The sequence below is a fragment of the Vulpes lagopus genome, chromosome 12 (genome assembly GCF_018345385.1).
Source record: "Vulpes lagopus strain Blue_001 chromosome 12, ASM1834538v1, whole genome shotgun sequence".
Taxonomy (NCBI): domain Eukaryota; kingdom Metazoa; phylum Chordata; class Mammalia; order Carnivora; family Canidae; genus Vulpes; species Vulpes lagopus.
Window position 1 is genome coordinate 45188682 of NC_054835.1, and position 15431 is coordinate 45204112.

Sequence of the window (15431 nt, forward strand, 5' to 3'; positions counted from 1 at the left end):
ATGATGCTCCAATGAAGGCACTGCTTATTTCTACCTGGGAAACATGGAATAAAAAAAAGTATATATATCTAATTATGAAAATCCCTTACCTTTCTTGTAATTTCTTGAGTTTCTCAGGGTCTGCCTTTATCTTAATGGCTTCCTTTTCATCCTTGAAAGCAGAGACTGCCATTCTGTTTCCATTATCACTTTGATTTGGGAAATCAGAGACTGCAAAGAAAGTAAAAGGTATGTTTTCTTGCAGAGACCCAGGCACATGCAAATGGCCTTGTAAATTCATTCTTGATGGAGAGGAGCTGGAAGATTCCACAAAGGACAAACTGCTTTGAGAATTTAGTAAGAGGTCTTCTGCATATAATGGAGCCCCCTGTGATGGGCTTGTTAAAGTAACATCTGCTCCCCTGACATCAAATTCATGTACACTGTTTACTGGAAAATAACTTTGGTTTTCAGCACTGGCAAATGGATTCCTATTTCTAATGGGGGACAGTGGTCGACGAACATTAAATCTTGAGTTTCCCTCTGAGTCTGCACTGTGAATAAACGTTGACGACATTGACAAATCTACTGGAATATCCTCTCTCATAGCAGAATGCATTAATGAGCCAGGAATGTTATAAGATGAATTCACTGGTGATCTTGGAGCTGTTGGTCTGCCAGAAAGAAAATAGTCAAGAGAATTACTAGAACTGTTTAAATAGGCATGCCAATCTCTTTCATAATAGTGAGTACCAGGCCTATCTTCCACTGAAGTACAATCTCTAAGTACATTTTCAGCATTGAGGTCACCATCTAGACTAGCTTCGGATTTGGTGTCCCATGAAGGAAAGGTGCTGTTCTCGTGTTCACCATTACCATTGTCATTCTCTCTAGGAGACCCCCCATTAGGTGGCTCAGGGTCTTGAAACACCCTTGGCCCAAGAGGAGATGGCTCTGTCACTAGCTCCGTTGCATTGCTTATTCTTAATGAGCCATGACTGGACTCATTTCTTCTTACAGAATTAGCTCTGCAATTTTCAGGATTTTCTTCAAAATTTTTATTTTTGTCCTGAGTGGCCAATGTCCCAAGAAATCGACTTCTCTTATGATTGGGAGGAGAACGAGGTGGGCGCATACCAACCAACAAAAGTTCTTCTGCTATGAGGGTCTCCTCTTCAGTGTCATCACTTTCTCCTCCAGGGTCTAATGATAAAATGGAATAAAAATCTTCATCTCGGAACCTAAATGGTGCCCTTCTTGGTCCTCCCATGGTGGTGGTTAGGAGTGATGGTCTCAAGGACTCACTCAACACCTGAGGGCTGTTTGTTCCTTGGAAGGCCTGAGGTAGGGCTGGATGTGGCTCATTCTGGGAAAGGGCACTTGAGCCAAAAGCTCGTTCAGAGGTATTCTCAGTCATGGTCATTAGCTGGGAGGATGAGACTACATTTCTTCTCTCTCGAGTTGGCCTCTTCAGCTTAGTGTCACTTGCCCACATTGGGCCCTCTTGTTGAATTACTGGATCTACATGGAAAAAAAAAAAACACACACACACAAGTTTATCATTCTCCTATAGGTGTCCATGGATGAAAGACCTCTAACACCAAGGGTGAGAGTCCCTCAAGGCAACAAGGAAGCCTAGGGAAGAAGGTATGCATGGTTAAAATGGCTGGAGGTACAAAAAGAGGACTTGCTTCTTGGATTCTCCTTTTGTATATTTACGGAGCTCAGGCTGGTTCTGGGGAGACAGGGTGACCCTGAGATTAGAGGTCTTTTCTGGAGGGACACCTGAGTGGCTCAGTAGTTGAGCATCTGCCTTCAGATCCCAGGATCTGGTATCAAGCCCCACATTGGGCTCCTTGCAGGGAGCCTGCTTCTCCCTCTATGTCTCTGCCTCTCTCTCTCTCTCTCTCTCTGTCTCTCATGTTTAAAAAGAGGTCTTTTCTGGAGAAGCTTTGGGAAGGCTGTCTAGTCCAAGTCAGCCAGGGCTGATAATGGGTCAATCTCTCAAATCATGGTTTTCATTCTAGTATTTATAGAGAAGGAAAACCAGGAACACGTTCTACAAAAAACACCAGTGCCTTATCATCTGGATTCATTCAACATACGTTTATGATGCTCTTGCTTCACACACAGCTTTATAGAATCTTAAGGAAAGTATAATCTACATTGGCAGATTGGGGGGAAGGCTCAAGAAGCTGGTGTCCAGTTACTCTGATGATTTTGGTTACATTTACTGCTTAGTGTGATAAAAATTATAACTCTTGGGCAGCCCGGGTGGCTCAGTGGTTTAGCACCGCCTTCAGCCCAGGGCGTGATCCTGGAGATCCAGGATCGAGTGCCACGTCGGGCTCCCCGCACGGAGCCTGCTTCTCCCTCTGCCTGTGTCTCTGCCTCTCTCTCTCTCTCTCTCTGTGTGTCTCTCATAAATAAATAAATAAATAAATAAATAAATAAATAAATAAATAAATCTTAAAAAAAAATTATAACTCTCCAGTAGATTTGTAACCTCTGGCTATGATAGAATTCCTCCCCTACCCCCTGATTCTAAAGTATGAAGAGATGTACAGAGAGAAGGAGGCAAGGTGACCAAATGGGTAGGAATTTGTAGGGGTAAAATCACTTGGTCAAAACTTGCCTTATAAAATAATGATTATAGGGGCACCTGGGTGGCTCAGTTGGTTAAGCATCTGCCTTCAGCTCAGGTCATGATCCCAGAATTCTGGAAGTGAGCCCTGTGTCAGGCTCCCTGCTCAGTGAGGAGCCTGCTTCTCCCTCTCCTTCTGACTCTTGCTATCTCTGTCACTATCTCTGTCTCTCTCTCTCAAATAAAATATTTTTTAAAAATTATAAAATAAAAGGGATCCCTGGGTGGCGCAGCGGTTTGGCGCCTGCCTTTGGCCCAGGGCGCGATCCTGGAGACCCGGGATCGAATCCCACGTCGGGCTCCCGGTGCATGGAGCCTGCTTCTCCCTCTGCCTGTGTCTCTGCCTCTCTCTCTCTCTGTGTGACTATCATAAAAAAAAAAAAAAAAAAAAATTATAAAATAAAAAATAATAATAAATAAATAAATAATAAAAAATTATAAAATATAAACTATAAAACTAATGAATAAGTACTACTTCCTAATGGCTTATACTGAATAGTCCAGGCACCATTCTAACTGTATTACATACACACATTTGGGCCTCACAACCCTATGAAACAATCACACCACACTATGATTGAGGACACCAAGGCTTAGGGAGGTCACATAACATACCCATCATCATATTTCTACTAAGTGATGGTGTTGTCATTCGAATTCAAGCCTGCCTGACACTCTGGCTTGTGTTCTTAATCCCAGCCCCGCATTCCCATAGAGAAACTGGCTGGACTTGCAATTGCCATGTGAAAATGAGAATCCATTTAATTCACTGTGATGTTGTGTGCATCGTTCAGGGTTTTTACCCTCTCGATGCGGATAGGACACTGAAAGTACTTTTCTGATTCCACTTCCTTTGTTCCCTCCAGGCATCAGCCTTCACGCCCTGCTCCCCTCATGCTGGCCTGCAGGATCTAAGGAGGCGCTGCTGTCCTTATCATTCAGCTTCTAAAGCCATCCACCTCAACAAGGGACAGAACTCTGTGGGTTCGGAGAAGGCCTGTGTGGTACTAGCTCAGGCAAGGATTTGATTTGCAAATCCTCGAAGCATCTGGCCCAGTCAAGGGCCAAGTCAATACTGACTCACTTTAATTGAGGGCCTCCCGGGGAGCACCCGTTCCTAATGTCCTAATACTCCGTAAGCCTCTTTTATTGTTAACTGCATGGGACACTCAGCAACGCAGTGTGAATTTTTACTCATCAGCTCTTCCAGAAATCAGTTAAGCTCTCCTATCAGGCCCCTCGTGGGTTTTATAAACTCCAGTAAGAGATGTATCAGCAATTTCAGGAGGCTCTGAGCATCTGGCTGTGTATGTATGGAGAGGAGCTGGTATGTCCACTCAGATCGCATTTTGAGGGACAAATGCTTCTATCTGACCAACTGAATTGAATTCTCTTGATAATTTTTTTGGGGTGGTGGGAGGTGATATAGAAGATTTGGAAATGCAGGCTCTGATGGATTACTTTTCAATTTGAATTTGATAAAGGGCCTTGGAGATTAGCTAACAGGTGCTGGAACTTCTGGTCTGTCCCTGAACACACAGCTGTCTCTCTGCCCTGAGCCAATTTAGTTTGGGCTTCAGGAGACGCCTAAGCAAAATAAGCAGCTAGGGCAGCTTCTAAAAAATGGAACTAGACACTCAACAGGAACCACAAGCTTATTTCAAGGAAGCCATGGAGCTGTCACCCAGCCGCACTGGCTTCTGAATGCTGCAGGGCAGCTCTTGTGGATCCCAAAACACCCCAGGGAATGCATCTTCACCCTTCTTTGTCACCACTGCTGCCTTTCTCTTTAAAGGTTCAATCAGCCTTCCCTGGTATGTTTCCCCCTAAAGGTGGCAGACTGCGCCATTCTATATTTATGCTATTTTAACCCGATTTCTTACGTTTATCAGATAGGGAGCAGATTTCATAGCTCTGGGGTTGGGAATAAACACCCCATGTGGTATGCCAGGATGTGCTATTCATAGACCAGGCCTTACAGATTCTGCTGAATGCCTCTGGGGCCCCGTGTGGACTTCAGCTCAGAAGGGAAGGCCTCCAGGGGTTCAACTAGGTGCGGCTGAGTGTTCTAGATACAACAAGACAAACCAGAAAAAGCATCTGTCTGCCCTCAGGCTATGTCTTTGGTCTAGACTTCTTCATGTGCTTGACCAACCAGTACTAACCTGTACTTTCCTACATTCCAACAGCCATATATACTTTTAACTTTTTCCTCTGTTTATACAAGTAGTCACTATTCATTTTGGGGGAAATTTGGAACTTTCAGAAGATGAAGAAGAAGAAGAAAAAAATCCCATAATCCTAAACCTAGATGGCCATTGCTCCTGTTCTGGAATTCAGGGGTCGGCTGCCAACTCAAGACCTCTGGGCTATTCTCATCCTGCAGTAGTGCTTTGACTCAGCCTTTGAACACTGAGTTAACCACCTTTAGGTAGAGCCTGTATGTTCTGGTTTACCTCCATCCCCATAGCCTTGATTATCTGTTTCTCCTGCCATCCCTGCCTGTTCCCTGAAGGCATCTGAATTTATAACTCTGAGCTCTTTTACCTAGAAATACTTTTTAAAATATTGGAATATTGGGGTATATACAACTTTATGTCCTGCTTTGTTTCCCTCAGCTTTTTATTGTGAGCATTATCTCCTGCCATAAATTCAATTATTCTTTAAAAGCATGAGGGGCATGCTTTTAAAAGGGGGCATCTGAGTGGCTCAGTCTGCCCTCAGCTCAGGTCATGATCCTAGGGTCCTGTGATTGAGCCCCATGTTGGGCTCCCTGCTCAGCGGGAAGCCTGCTTCTCCCTCTCCCTCTACCTGACACTCCCTCTGCTTCTGCTCTCTCTCTCTCTCCTTCTGTCAAATAAATAAAATTCTTAAAAAAAAAAAGAAAATGATATTAAGAACAGGTTAAGATACATTATATAAATGTGTCATAATGTAACTCTTCTATTCTTAGGTACATAAGTTGTTTCACAGTTTTTGCTGTGCAAATTACACTGTGATAAATGTCCTTGTTCACACATCTTTGACTACATGTCTTATTAGAATAGATTCACAGGCGTGGAATTGCTACGTCAAAAGAAATGACCCTTCTGAAGACTTTTCACACGTGTTGCCAAATGCCAGTTTGTACCACATTACCCTACAGGTAGGATTTGAAAGCATCTCTCGTAGCTGTGTTACCAGCCACTCATGCCAAGTGCTTGACATAACACCTGACACAACAGTGCCCAGGAAATGCTATTCATTTCACTACCAGTATTGAATATTGTTTTAAAAACCTCAGCCAATTTGGAGGGCCAAATTGATCTCATGAAAATTTACATTTATTACTTAGTGAGATTCAACTTTTTTTCCCAATGTTTATTAGCTACCTGCATTTCTTCTGTGAAATTGTCTGCTACATCTCTTCCCATTTTTCTATTAGGTATTTGTGTTTTTCTTATTGATTTATAAGAGCTTTCTATATATTACCTCTGTCACATTTGCTTCAAATCTCTCCCTGATATAATTCAAACATCTGGCTCCTACTCTAATTTATGCAAACCACTTTAGAATGAGAGAGAAAGAAGTAGAGACTAGTGAGGAAAAAATTGGGGAAAGACAAGGAGCCCTTACCCTTATATAAAACAATATATACCAGAAAATTGGGACAAATTCTCAGGGAATCTCAGGATAACAGAAGATGTCTTCTGGGTACAGGCAGAGGATTGTAGGAGCCTCATGGGTTTAGGAACATTTCATGCATGCGGAACCTCACCTTTCAAATAATATTCAGGGGTATACTAGGGCCACTGGGGAGATGACAGGAGAGAAAATAATAGTAGTTTTTGTCCACTAGAGCTAGGTGCTGGTCAATGTATTATTTCCTTTAGTTATTATAGCAAGGCAGTGTAGATTTCATTATCTTGATTTTTAGACAAGGGAACTATAACTCAGAATGTCTACTTGACCAGCCTAGCCTCTAAGGCTGGGAGGAAGAAGATCTGGGAAGAATTAGAAGGGAGATCTGCCCTTCTTAACAGGAAGTGTTAGATCACTAGGAGCCTGTGACATCTGGTTGCTACAGATTCACATATGCTCTTGTTGCCCATAATTCCAAGCCATCCACACCACTATCACGTTCTTACAAGTGTCCACTAAAGCATATTTCACACGTTAACATAAAGCCTATTGTGTTCATTGGGTGGTGAGGAAGTGGGATTGTCGATGGTTTCTCCAAGGGGAAGACTAGGTCCATAGCAAGGTTGGCTGTCAAGTGTTACTTTGAGTCCCATGGAGGCTCCTTGGGTCCTATTTCTTCTGCCACCATAGAGGAGGGTAACATGGGTCAGTGGAGTGGCATGTCTTGGGCCTTGGGATGCTCAGGACTAAAAGAGGAGGTATCCACCAAACCAGTGTTTGGAAATAAAGCATATATTTATTTTGATGTTATTTCTTACACATTGAGATCTTGACATCCCGGGTTGGAGATGAGAAGATCCCTGTGGGACGAGAGGAGTCTGCCACCCACAGGCACCCATCCACCCCTCCTGGGCCAGATGAGATAGTCCCAGAATTGCACATTGCTTTCTCTACCCCTCATTCCCCACCCTGACCCACACCCCCTGCCATCTGCAACCCACCACCCAGATGCTCTCTCCAGAAGCCAAATTGCTGGACTCCACTCAAAACCATGCACAATCACGCTTAGTGGGATAAAGGAGAGAAAAAATAAAAACAGACTCCCTGCCTGCCCTACCCTTTCCTGCCAGCCTCTCTTGGTGAAGGAACTAGATTCAATAGTTTGCTCTTAAAACCTTTCAAGCATTTCATTTTAAGGTACACTCTCCTCCACATAAAAAGCACATACATTCTAAAAATCATAGAGAAGTCACCAGGTAACAGCACAAGTCATTCTGAGGACCAAGATGCATGAGCCACGAGTCCTTACCTGGTCCCCTGAGGGCCGGCACCTTGGCTGGCAGCTGGGATTTCAGTCTGCTCCTGGTCCCCACCACCCTCAGGCTCTGCGTTTCTGGGCTGACGATCAGTGTCCCCAGCTTTGGCCTCCTCTTCCTTGATAAAATCTGTGGTTCCTGGGCTGCTGAAAGGTGCAAAATCTTTTCAATAATTAATTTTTTTATAGGGAAACAGCTTCCGCATAAAGAATGCTCAAGGGGGCCCAGCAGTGGGGAAGGCAGTAGATTGGGCCCAGGTGGTCAGAAAAGAGTTGGATTTGAAACCTGGTTCTGACGACCTTGGAGCTGGATGAGTTTGGACAGATCACTTCACCTCTTGAAGCCTCAGTTTCTCTACCTGTTAGTTGAAAATAGTAACGCCTACTTTGCAAGGTTGAAATCACTGTTAATGAGCACCTGTGACACCTGCAGTACAGTCTATAAGGGGTGTGTCCTTTTGCTAGAAGTGTCTAGCTTCTCCTTCATAGCTGTGGGGAGAGGCATGTTGGTAATACTGTCAAGAGCTTTCTGTCCAAGGTCCTCTCCCCAACTGCTCTTCCAAGGTTGAATCACAGCCTATTTTGTACCTCCATATCCTCAGGTGGTTTATTAGCAGCTCACAGGGCCTTCCAGAAAGGTTCCAGGCATTTGGGCCATCAAGTATACATGTTTTCTTGGCTATGTGCTACCCACCACTGTGCCAGGATGATAAATTCATAGAAAGATGCCAATGTGGATTGAGTTCCCAAAATTTTTTAAAAATCCACATTTTGAATTAGGTCACTAATTGGTTTGGATCATCTCACATTTCTTCTGAGTGTGTCTGAAGCAATGGTACACGTGGAGTTTGGGGCAAGAGTTCCAGTATTTTCCATGCCCCTCTGCAAGTTCTTTGGTTTATAAGGCAGTTAGATTGTGAATATCTGAACTCAATCTTCCCAAGAGAATTTGCCAGGCTCATCCCCTCTTGGACCATTCAGAAATTTCACAAATAGCCATAGCCAGCAGGCAACATGGGTAAAACTGGGAAAGTCCTTGAGTTGTGTGCAAGACAGCAGCTGTTCTTGGCCCGTGAAGACAACTGGATTTATGTTCCAGAGTGTATGTTGTGGTTGCGTGAGTAGTTTTCATCCAGATTCAGGAAATGAGTGAGAATTCTCCATGGCGGTTCATGAAGCCAAGTTTAATACAATGATTAGGTACTACCTGCTTCTCCTGATGGGCCCCAGGAGGGGAAGGTACTGGGTTCTGTGCCCCAAGGCAGAGGGGGCCATGTTCCCCTGGGGACGGGATAGAAAAAGGGGGCTGTTGGTGTTGGAGGCTCACATAGGGGAGGTGGTAGAGTCCAGAGAAGTTACGATCTTGACCAGAAAGGAGGGGAGTTCTCTAGAAAATGAGAATATATTCTTCAGAGGGTGTAGGGTGGTGATGAGACACAGTTTCCCCCAACCTCAAGGAGAGTGAGGGGGGCTTTACAGCACAGGACCCAGCACAGAGGAGATGAGGGAGGCACTTTCTCAGCACTAAGAGACGCTTTCCTGCAATCCAGAGGTTTCTCCCTGGTCACTAGGACCTCATCCCTCTGAGCTCCCAGCAGTCAACAACTGCCTCCTGCCTCTCATCCGATGACGGGGCAGGACGCCACAGGATTTTTACTGAGGAAGCAACAGGAGCACTACCAGGGAAGGGGCAGGCTTGGGGCTCAGGCGCAAAGGTCCTGGTCACAAAGATTGCACTTTGATTCCTAGCAGGGATCCCTTCAGAATATTCACAGTTCCCTCACATCTGGGCAGCAGAACCTCACACTGCCCACAGCCCTGGCCCCCTCCACATCCTCCCACAGGTTCTTCCCTAGCCTGTGCCAGCCAGCAGGTCCTCTCAGGTCTGTTTCCAGTTTCATGTCCCTTGACTCTGCTTTGGCCAGTACTTTGAGGACTCCTAGGACCTTTAGTATTTACATATTCTAACATTGCCTGAGGTATGCATCTTTTCTCTCCTACTGGACAGTAAGCTCCTTAAGGATGAGGACCCCATCTTAGCCAGCCTTGTGTTGCCTTGTTTCCTATAGGACAAATAGTAATTGCTTTGTGTGATTTGAAGGGCTCCAGAAGATGCAATCAGTTACTATAGGGGACTCCAAATGTAGAATAAACTTTTTCTTGTACTGAACATTCAAGATGACTTAACAGATTATTTTGTCTTCTTGTTCAAAAAGATAGTTGCTTCAAAGCACCACATCTTTTTTTTTTTTTTTTAGCAGCACCAGATCTTTTAAACGATTTCTGAAAATTACCATAGCGTCTCTGAGTTTTCAGTAAACCAAAGTCATAAAGCTGAAAACCTAGAGATTGTTTTACTAGGTCTGGCAGTGAAGATGATAGGGTGGGCAGGAGCTGACTTGGGCAGTAACCTCAGTATCTGCAGCTGTGAAATGGGAATATTCCTACCTTGCTGAATTATTGCCAGGTTTAGCAATAACATGCATAATGGCCTCACTTAGTGTCTGGTGCTTTTAACTTGCTCTAAATGGTAGCTTCAGCTTCTACCATAAACAGTTTACTACTACTACTATTACTACTACTAGTACTACTACTACTAACTGGGAATCTGAAGTCACTCTCAAGAGAGAACTCTCAGGACCAGAAACTTGCTATGCAGGTTTCATTGGTTGAGAATAATCTATTCAGCTGCCTTCATTTCTGTGCAGTTCTGACTCCCTCCCTCAATCCTCTATAAAAATCCAAAAGGTAAATAGCAACTCCCTTTCTATTATAATCTGTTCAACAAATACCTGTGTGGCTTTGCTATGTAATAATTTGAGGGTTCACAGAGATGAGTAAGACATTTTGGTCATGACCTTAAAGATTGTAATCCAATTTGGCTGTACCGTTGACTTCTCTCTTGTGATAACCTTTGGATTCTATGGAAAGCAAATTCTTTAACAAAATATTTTTTCACCACCTGCAACTGCAGTCACAAATGAGGTGCTAGGCTGCAGAACTTGTACATACCCTGATTCCGGTTCCTAATTACTTTATCTGTACCCAAATCGAACCATACTTCAGACCTCTGGGGCCTTTCCAGGATGGCCCTCCCTGTGGCATGGGACATGTATTAACGTGCAGAAAGACCCAAGTTATATTTACACTGGAAGAGGAAGTAGAACTTCCTCTTCAGAGAGTAGGACAGACCCTTGGCCTTTGAGACAAGTGAGAGATTTGTGCTCAGGAGTCTCATCACGGCATCTCAGCACCCTGAAGTCTGTCGGTGAATTTGGGAGAGACTTTGGTTTGCTTTGCACCTTCTTCTAGCATCTGAGCAAGATGATGCCTCCTGTAGCAAAGAAACCAAATGGCTATTTAGATAAAAGGTGTTTGCTCTAGGTCTCTTGATGATGCTGGGACATTCTAATTGTTGACTGAATAGTTCTTTTTTTCTTTTTTTAATTTTTATTTATTTATGATAGTCACAGAGAGAGAGAGAGGCAGAGACACCGGCAGAGGGAGAAGCAGGCTCCATGAACCGGGAGCGCGACGTGGGATTCGATCCCAGGTCTCCAGGATGGTGCCCTGGGCCAAAGGCAGGCGCTAAACCGCTGGGCCACCCAGGGATCCCTGAATAGTTCTTAATTTGACCGGGGGGGGGGGGGTGTGGAGTAGGCATCTCATATTGTTTTTTTGTTTTTGTTTTTAAGATTTTTATTTTATTCATGAGAGACACAGGCAGAGGGAGAAGCAGGCTCCATGCAGGGAGCCTGATGCGGGACTCCATCCGGGGACTCCAGGATCATGCCCCGGGCCAAAGGCAGGCGCCAAACCGCTGGGCCACCCAGGCATCCCGGGCATCTCATATTCATACAAGGCCCTGATGACTGAGAACCACATCCACCTAACAGGGCCTGTTAGTTCCATGTGCCTGATCATCCTTCAGGTCTTGACATCACTTGCCATATACACAGACATAGTTCTTGATAGACAAAGTCGAAAAGAAACAGTGAAAATGACAATTCCTAACCCTTGACCCCTCCCTCCCTTCTCGACTAGGAGGTGCCTAGATTCTCCGAAGATGCCTTTAAAAATGTATTGCTCCTTGGAGATCGTGGGAAGAATGACAGCTTAATCGCAAGAGCCGGGGTTGCCTGGGTGTGTAACAGGCAGCTTTCTGTACAGTCACAAACAACAGGTCGCGTCTACCCGCCTCTTTGGGTGAGCTGGAAGTTGTGTGCCGGCTCACATACCCAGAGGAGATCTTAATTAAAGCTTAATTACGTACCGTAAATATGTTTTATTTTGGAGCCCAGGAGGTGGGATTTTTTCTTTTTTTTCTTTTTGATTTGGGGAAATGGGGTGCCTAAGAAGTAGGCAGGGAAGGGAACGTACGCAGTGACGCAGTCCTCTAACCTGTCCCCCGTAAGCGCGGTTCCCAAGGGCCGTCCAGCCGCGGTGTGAGCCTCGGGAGCACCTGCGCCCTCCCGCCCGGTCACGTGGCCACCGGCGGCCGGACGACGCGCGCATGCGTGAAGAAATCCAAGTAGTCTCGCGAGATGACGGGATTTTATTGGTCGCTTGCTCCTCGGCGATGCGAGGAGCTTGAGAGGCCGGGTGGCGGCTGTGTGGTCTTCCTGCACCCCTCACCGCCCGGGGTTGGTGGTGACCTCGCCCTCGGGCCTCCCCCCCGCTCCCCCTCCCGTCCAGTCCACTGCCTTCTGGAAGCCTGAAGTCCCCCCTCACCCCGACTCCTCCGCTGTGCTGTGTGCCCGGCCGAGGGCGACTTACCACACCAGGTAAATTTTACTGGGCCTCCTGGGGCCGGGCAGGCACAGCACAGGGGTCTCCGCCGGGGCGGGGCAGGAGACGGGGAAGTAGCACAGGGTGGCCGGGGACTCGGGCACGGGCCCCGGGGACTCGGGCACGGGCCCCGGGGACTCGGAGGAGGGGCTCATGAAGGAGGGGAAGGGCACCGGGGGCAGCTGTGGGCCGGGGGCCGGGGCCCCCGGGGAGGCAGGTGGCACGAGTGGCAGGAGGAGGCAGCAGTAATTGGTATTGGGCTGCGGGACGGGGGAGAAAGAAAAGACGGAGCAGTAAGGGGAATATTCAACACAGAACAGAGGGTGCTCGCTGCTGTCACCTGCACAAAAGAAAAAGAGCAGTCAGGAGGCAGCACTCAGGGTGGGAAAGGACAATCTTAAAAAAAAAAAAAAAAGCCCGTGAATAAATCAGAACTCAAAAAGTGTTCTTCGGGAGTCACATGCCCAGGTGCCATAGGGGCAGGCGGGCTTGGATCTCAGAGTCACTTAGGAGTTAACTGAGGGACATGGCCTCATCATCACACCCTTTTCCAGCCTGGAGTCTCTGGTCTCCGTGCCAGACACAAGAAGGTTCTTCCCCCACTAAGTTCCGGCGTAGAAGCTCTGGGTCCCTGCTTCTCTTCCACAGCCACCCACAGCCAGTCTAATTAGCTGTGGCGGCTGCAACATACGGTGGCTGGCAGGGCCTCACCTAGGTAAGGCTCTCCCCCACCAGTCCTCCAGCTGCCTGCAGGAGGAGGTGGCGGTCATGCCCTACTCTGGCCTTTCTGCTGCAGAGAGGAGGCTTGGGAAAAAGAGAAAGAAGCAGAGAGATCCTGGTGGGATCGTGGAAAGGGAGAGAAGGACCAAGGGGGAAAGAAGCAGGTGGACGAGGGAGGCGTCCAAGTGAAGTTAATGATTTGCTTGCTAACCTCACACTTAATCTGCCAACCTTGCTGTAGGCAGAGTATGGGCACCTGATGGAGTCACGATCCAGAGAGACCCCCTCATGCGTGACAAATCTCTCAGCGATGCTGCTAACTAGGTGGGTCACCTTGGATCAACTGCTTACCTTCTCGAAACCTGTTTCCTCATCTGCAAAATGAGACAGGTGTTTTCCCTAGCCTTGCTCCTCCAAGGGCAGTCCTTTGACCACCAGCCTGGATGTCCTCCTGGGAACTTCTTAGACACACAGAATCTTGGCCCACCCCAATCTACTGAATCAGAACCTGCAGCTTATCAGGGTCCCCAGGTATCTCTCAACTTTAAAGTTCTAGAAGGAAGGCTCTCAGACAGATGTCTAAACCTCTGATGACAATCACTTGTAGTGCTTATTAAAGATGTGGTTTTGTAGGCGGCTTTATTGGAGAATCTGATGCTCTGGGTCAGGAATGGGACCCAGGAATGTGTGTTTTAATCAAGTACCTTCCTGGTGATTCTTATCATAGACATTTGGGAAAGACTGCAACTGAAATCAGTTCCAGTTCTAAAATGCCATCATTCGAACCATCCAGATGGAAACAATTACCAACAGTATAATGGAGGGTAGTGTCTCAGTCCTTATTTACTTGTATCTGCTCCTTCACTTCCAAATGCCTCCGTAGGCTCCTGGAGTGGCTCCTACTTCTCACATCCTTTCTCTGGTTGTCTTGTCCTTCTGTCCTGTCCTCACATTATTTCTGCTTGCTCCATGTACTCTCACAGGGAAGACACTCTTCAGCCCCCTTGTACTCCAGGCCTTTGGATTCCTGCTGGCGGCTAGGATCTCTCTGCTGAGCCACAGACCTGCATCCTCAGGTGCTTGCTGGCATTTCCTTCTGGCCAGATTGCCTGCCCCTCCAGACAACACCAACAGGATGGGCCCAACTCTCTTCTTGCCTTCTCAGCCTTGGCAAAGGCAACCTCCACTGGCCTAGTTTTCTGGGTCAGAACTCCAGCTTCTCTTTGGTTCTTCCTTTTAAGATTTTATTTATTCATGAGAGACACAGAGGCAGAGACATAAGCAGAGGGAGAAGTGGGCTCCTAGTCGGGAGCCCAATGCAGAACCTGATCCTTGGACCCTGGGATCATGGCCTGAGCCAAAAGCAGATGCTCAGCTGCTGAGCAACCCAGGTGTTCCAACTTTGGTTCTTCCTTTTTCCTTATCCTCACACCCAAAAGTCACCAAGTTCTACCAGTTCTTCTACCATGTTCTTCCTTGAACATCCTTCAAGCCTAGCTCTTTCCCCATCCTCTCTGCTTTTACTCCAGGTCCAGCCCTCGTTTCTCTCTGGTTGTACCACATCTACACTTTGTCTGGTGTCTCAGTCTGACAGATCAGACTTCCTTCATTCTCCACCAGCCCCTCTCCATGCTACAGTCCGCTTTTAAAAATGCCAGTTGGATGGCATCGCTTCCCCCTTAGATCCCCTCCCTGGCTGCTGCTCCAGTGCCTTCTGCTTGACATGCAAGGCCCTTGGGGTCCTTGCCTACCTGTAGGATGTTAGCTTTATACTCTACACTTCCTAATTCGTAGGCTGACCCTAAAGCAGAGCTTCTCAAACTCAAATGTGCATACAGATATCCCAGAGAGCTTATTATTAAAGGCAAATTCTGGGGATCTCTGAGTGGCGCAGCGGTTTGGCGCCTGCCTTTGGCCCAGGGCACGATCCTGGAGACCCGGGATCGAATCCCACATCGGGCTCCCGGTGCATGGAGCCTGCTTCTCCCTCTGCCTGTGTCTCTGCCCCTCTCTCTCTCTCTCTGTGACTATCATAAATAAAAATAAAAAAATAAAAAAAAAATTAAAAAAAATAAAATAAAATAAAGGCAAATTCTGGTTCAGTAAGTCTGAAATGGGACCTGAGGTTCTGCATTTCTAATCAGCTCTCAGGGGATGCCTCTGCTCTAGTCTAGGGATACTTCAGGCCCAAAGCCCTAGACTACTTGTTGTTCCTTGGCTGTGTCTGTCTTTCTGCCTCTTGTCTCTCTCCTCCATGCCTTTGCATACTCCATACCTCCTATGGGGCACTCATTCTTGCCTTCCCCACCTGGCTACATTTCCTGTCATTTAGGAATTTTAACCCCACTTGTCCCTGCCCACAAG

The 15431-nt window shown here is 46.6% G+C and overlaps 1 protein-coding gene across 1 annotated transcript in view; it reads right to left on the reverse strand.

Annotated features, from left to right (window-relative positions):
• Positions 1-15431, reverse strand: part of MARCHF10 (membrane associated ring-CH-type finger 10) — an 83925-nt gene that overhangs the window by 22884 nt on the left and 45610 nt on the right. Inside the window, 2 exon segments of the mRNA XM_041726223.1 lie at positions 90-1500; positions 7554-7703. Coding sequence (XP_041582157.1) covers positions 90-1500; positions 7554-7703 — 1561 coding nt within the window.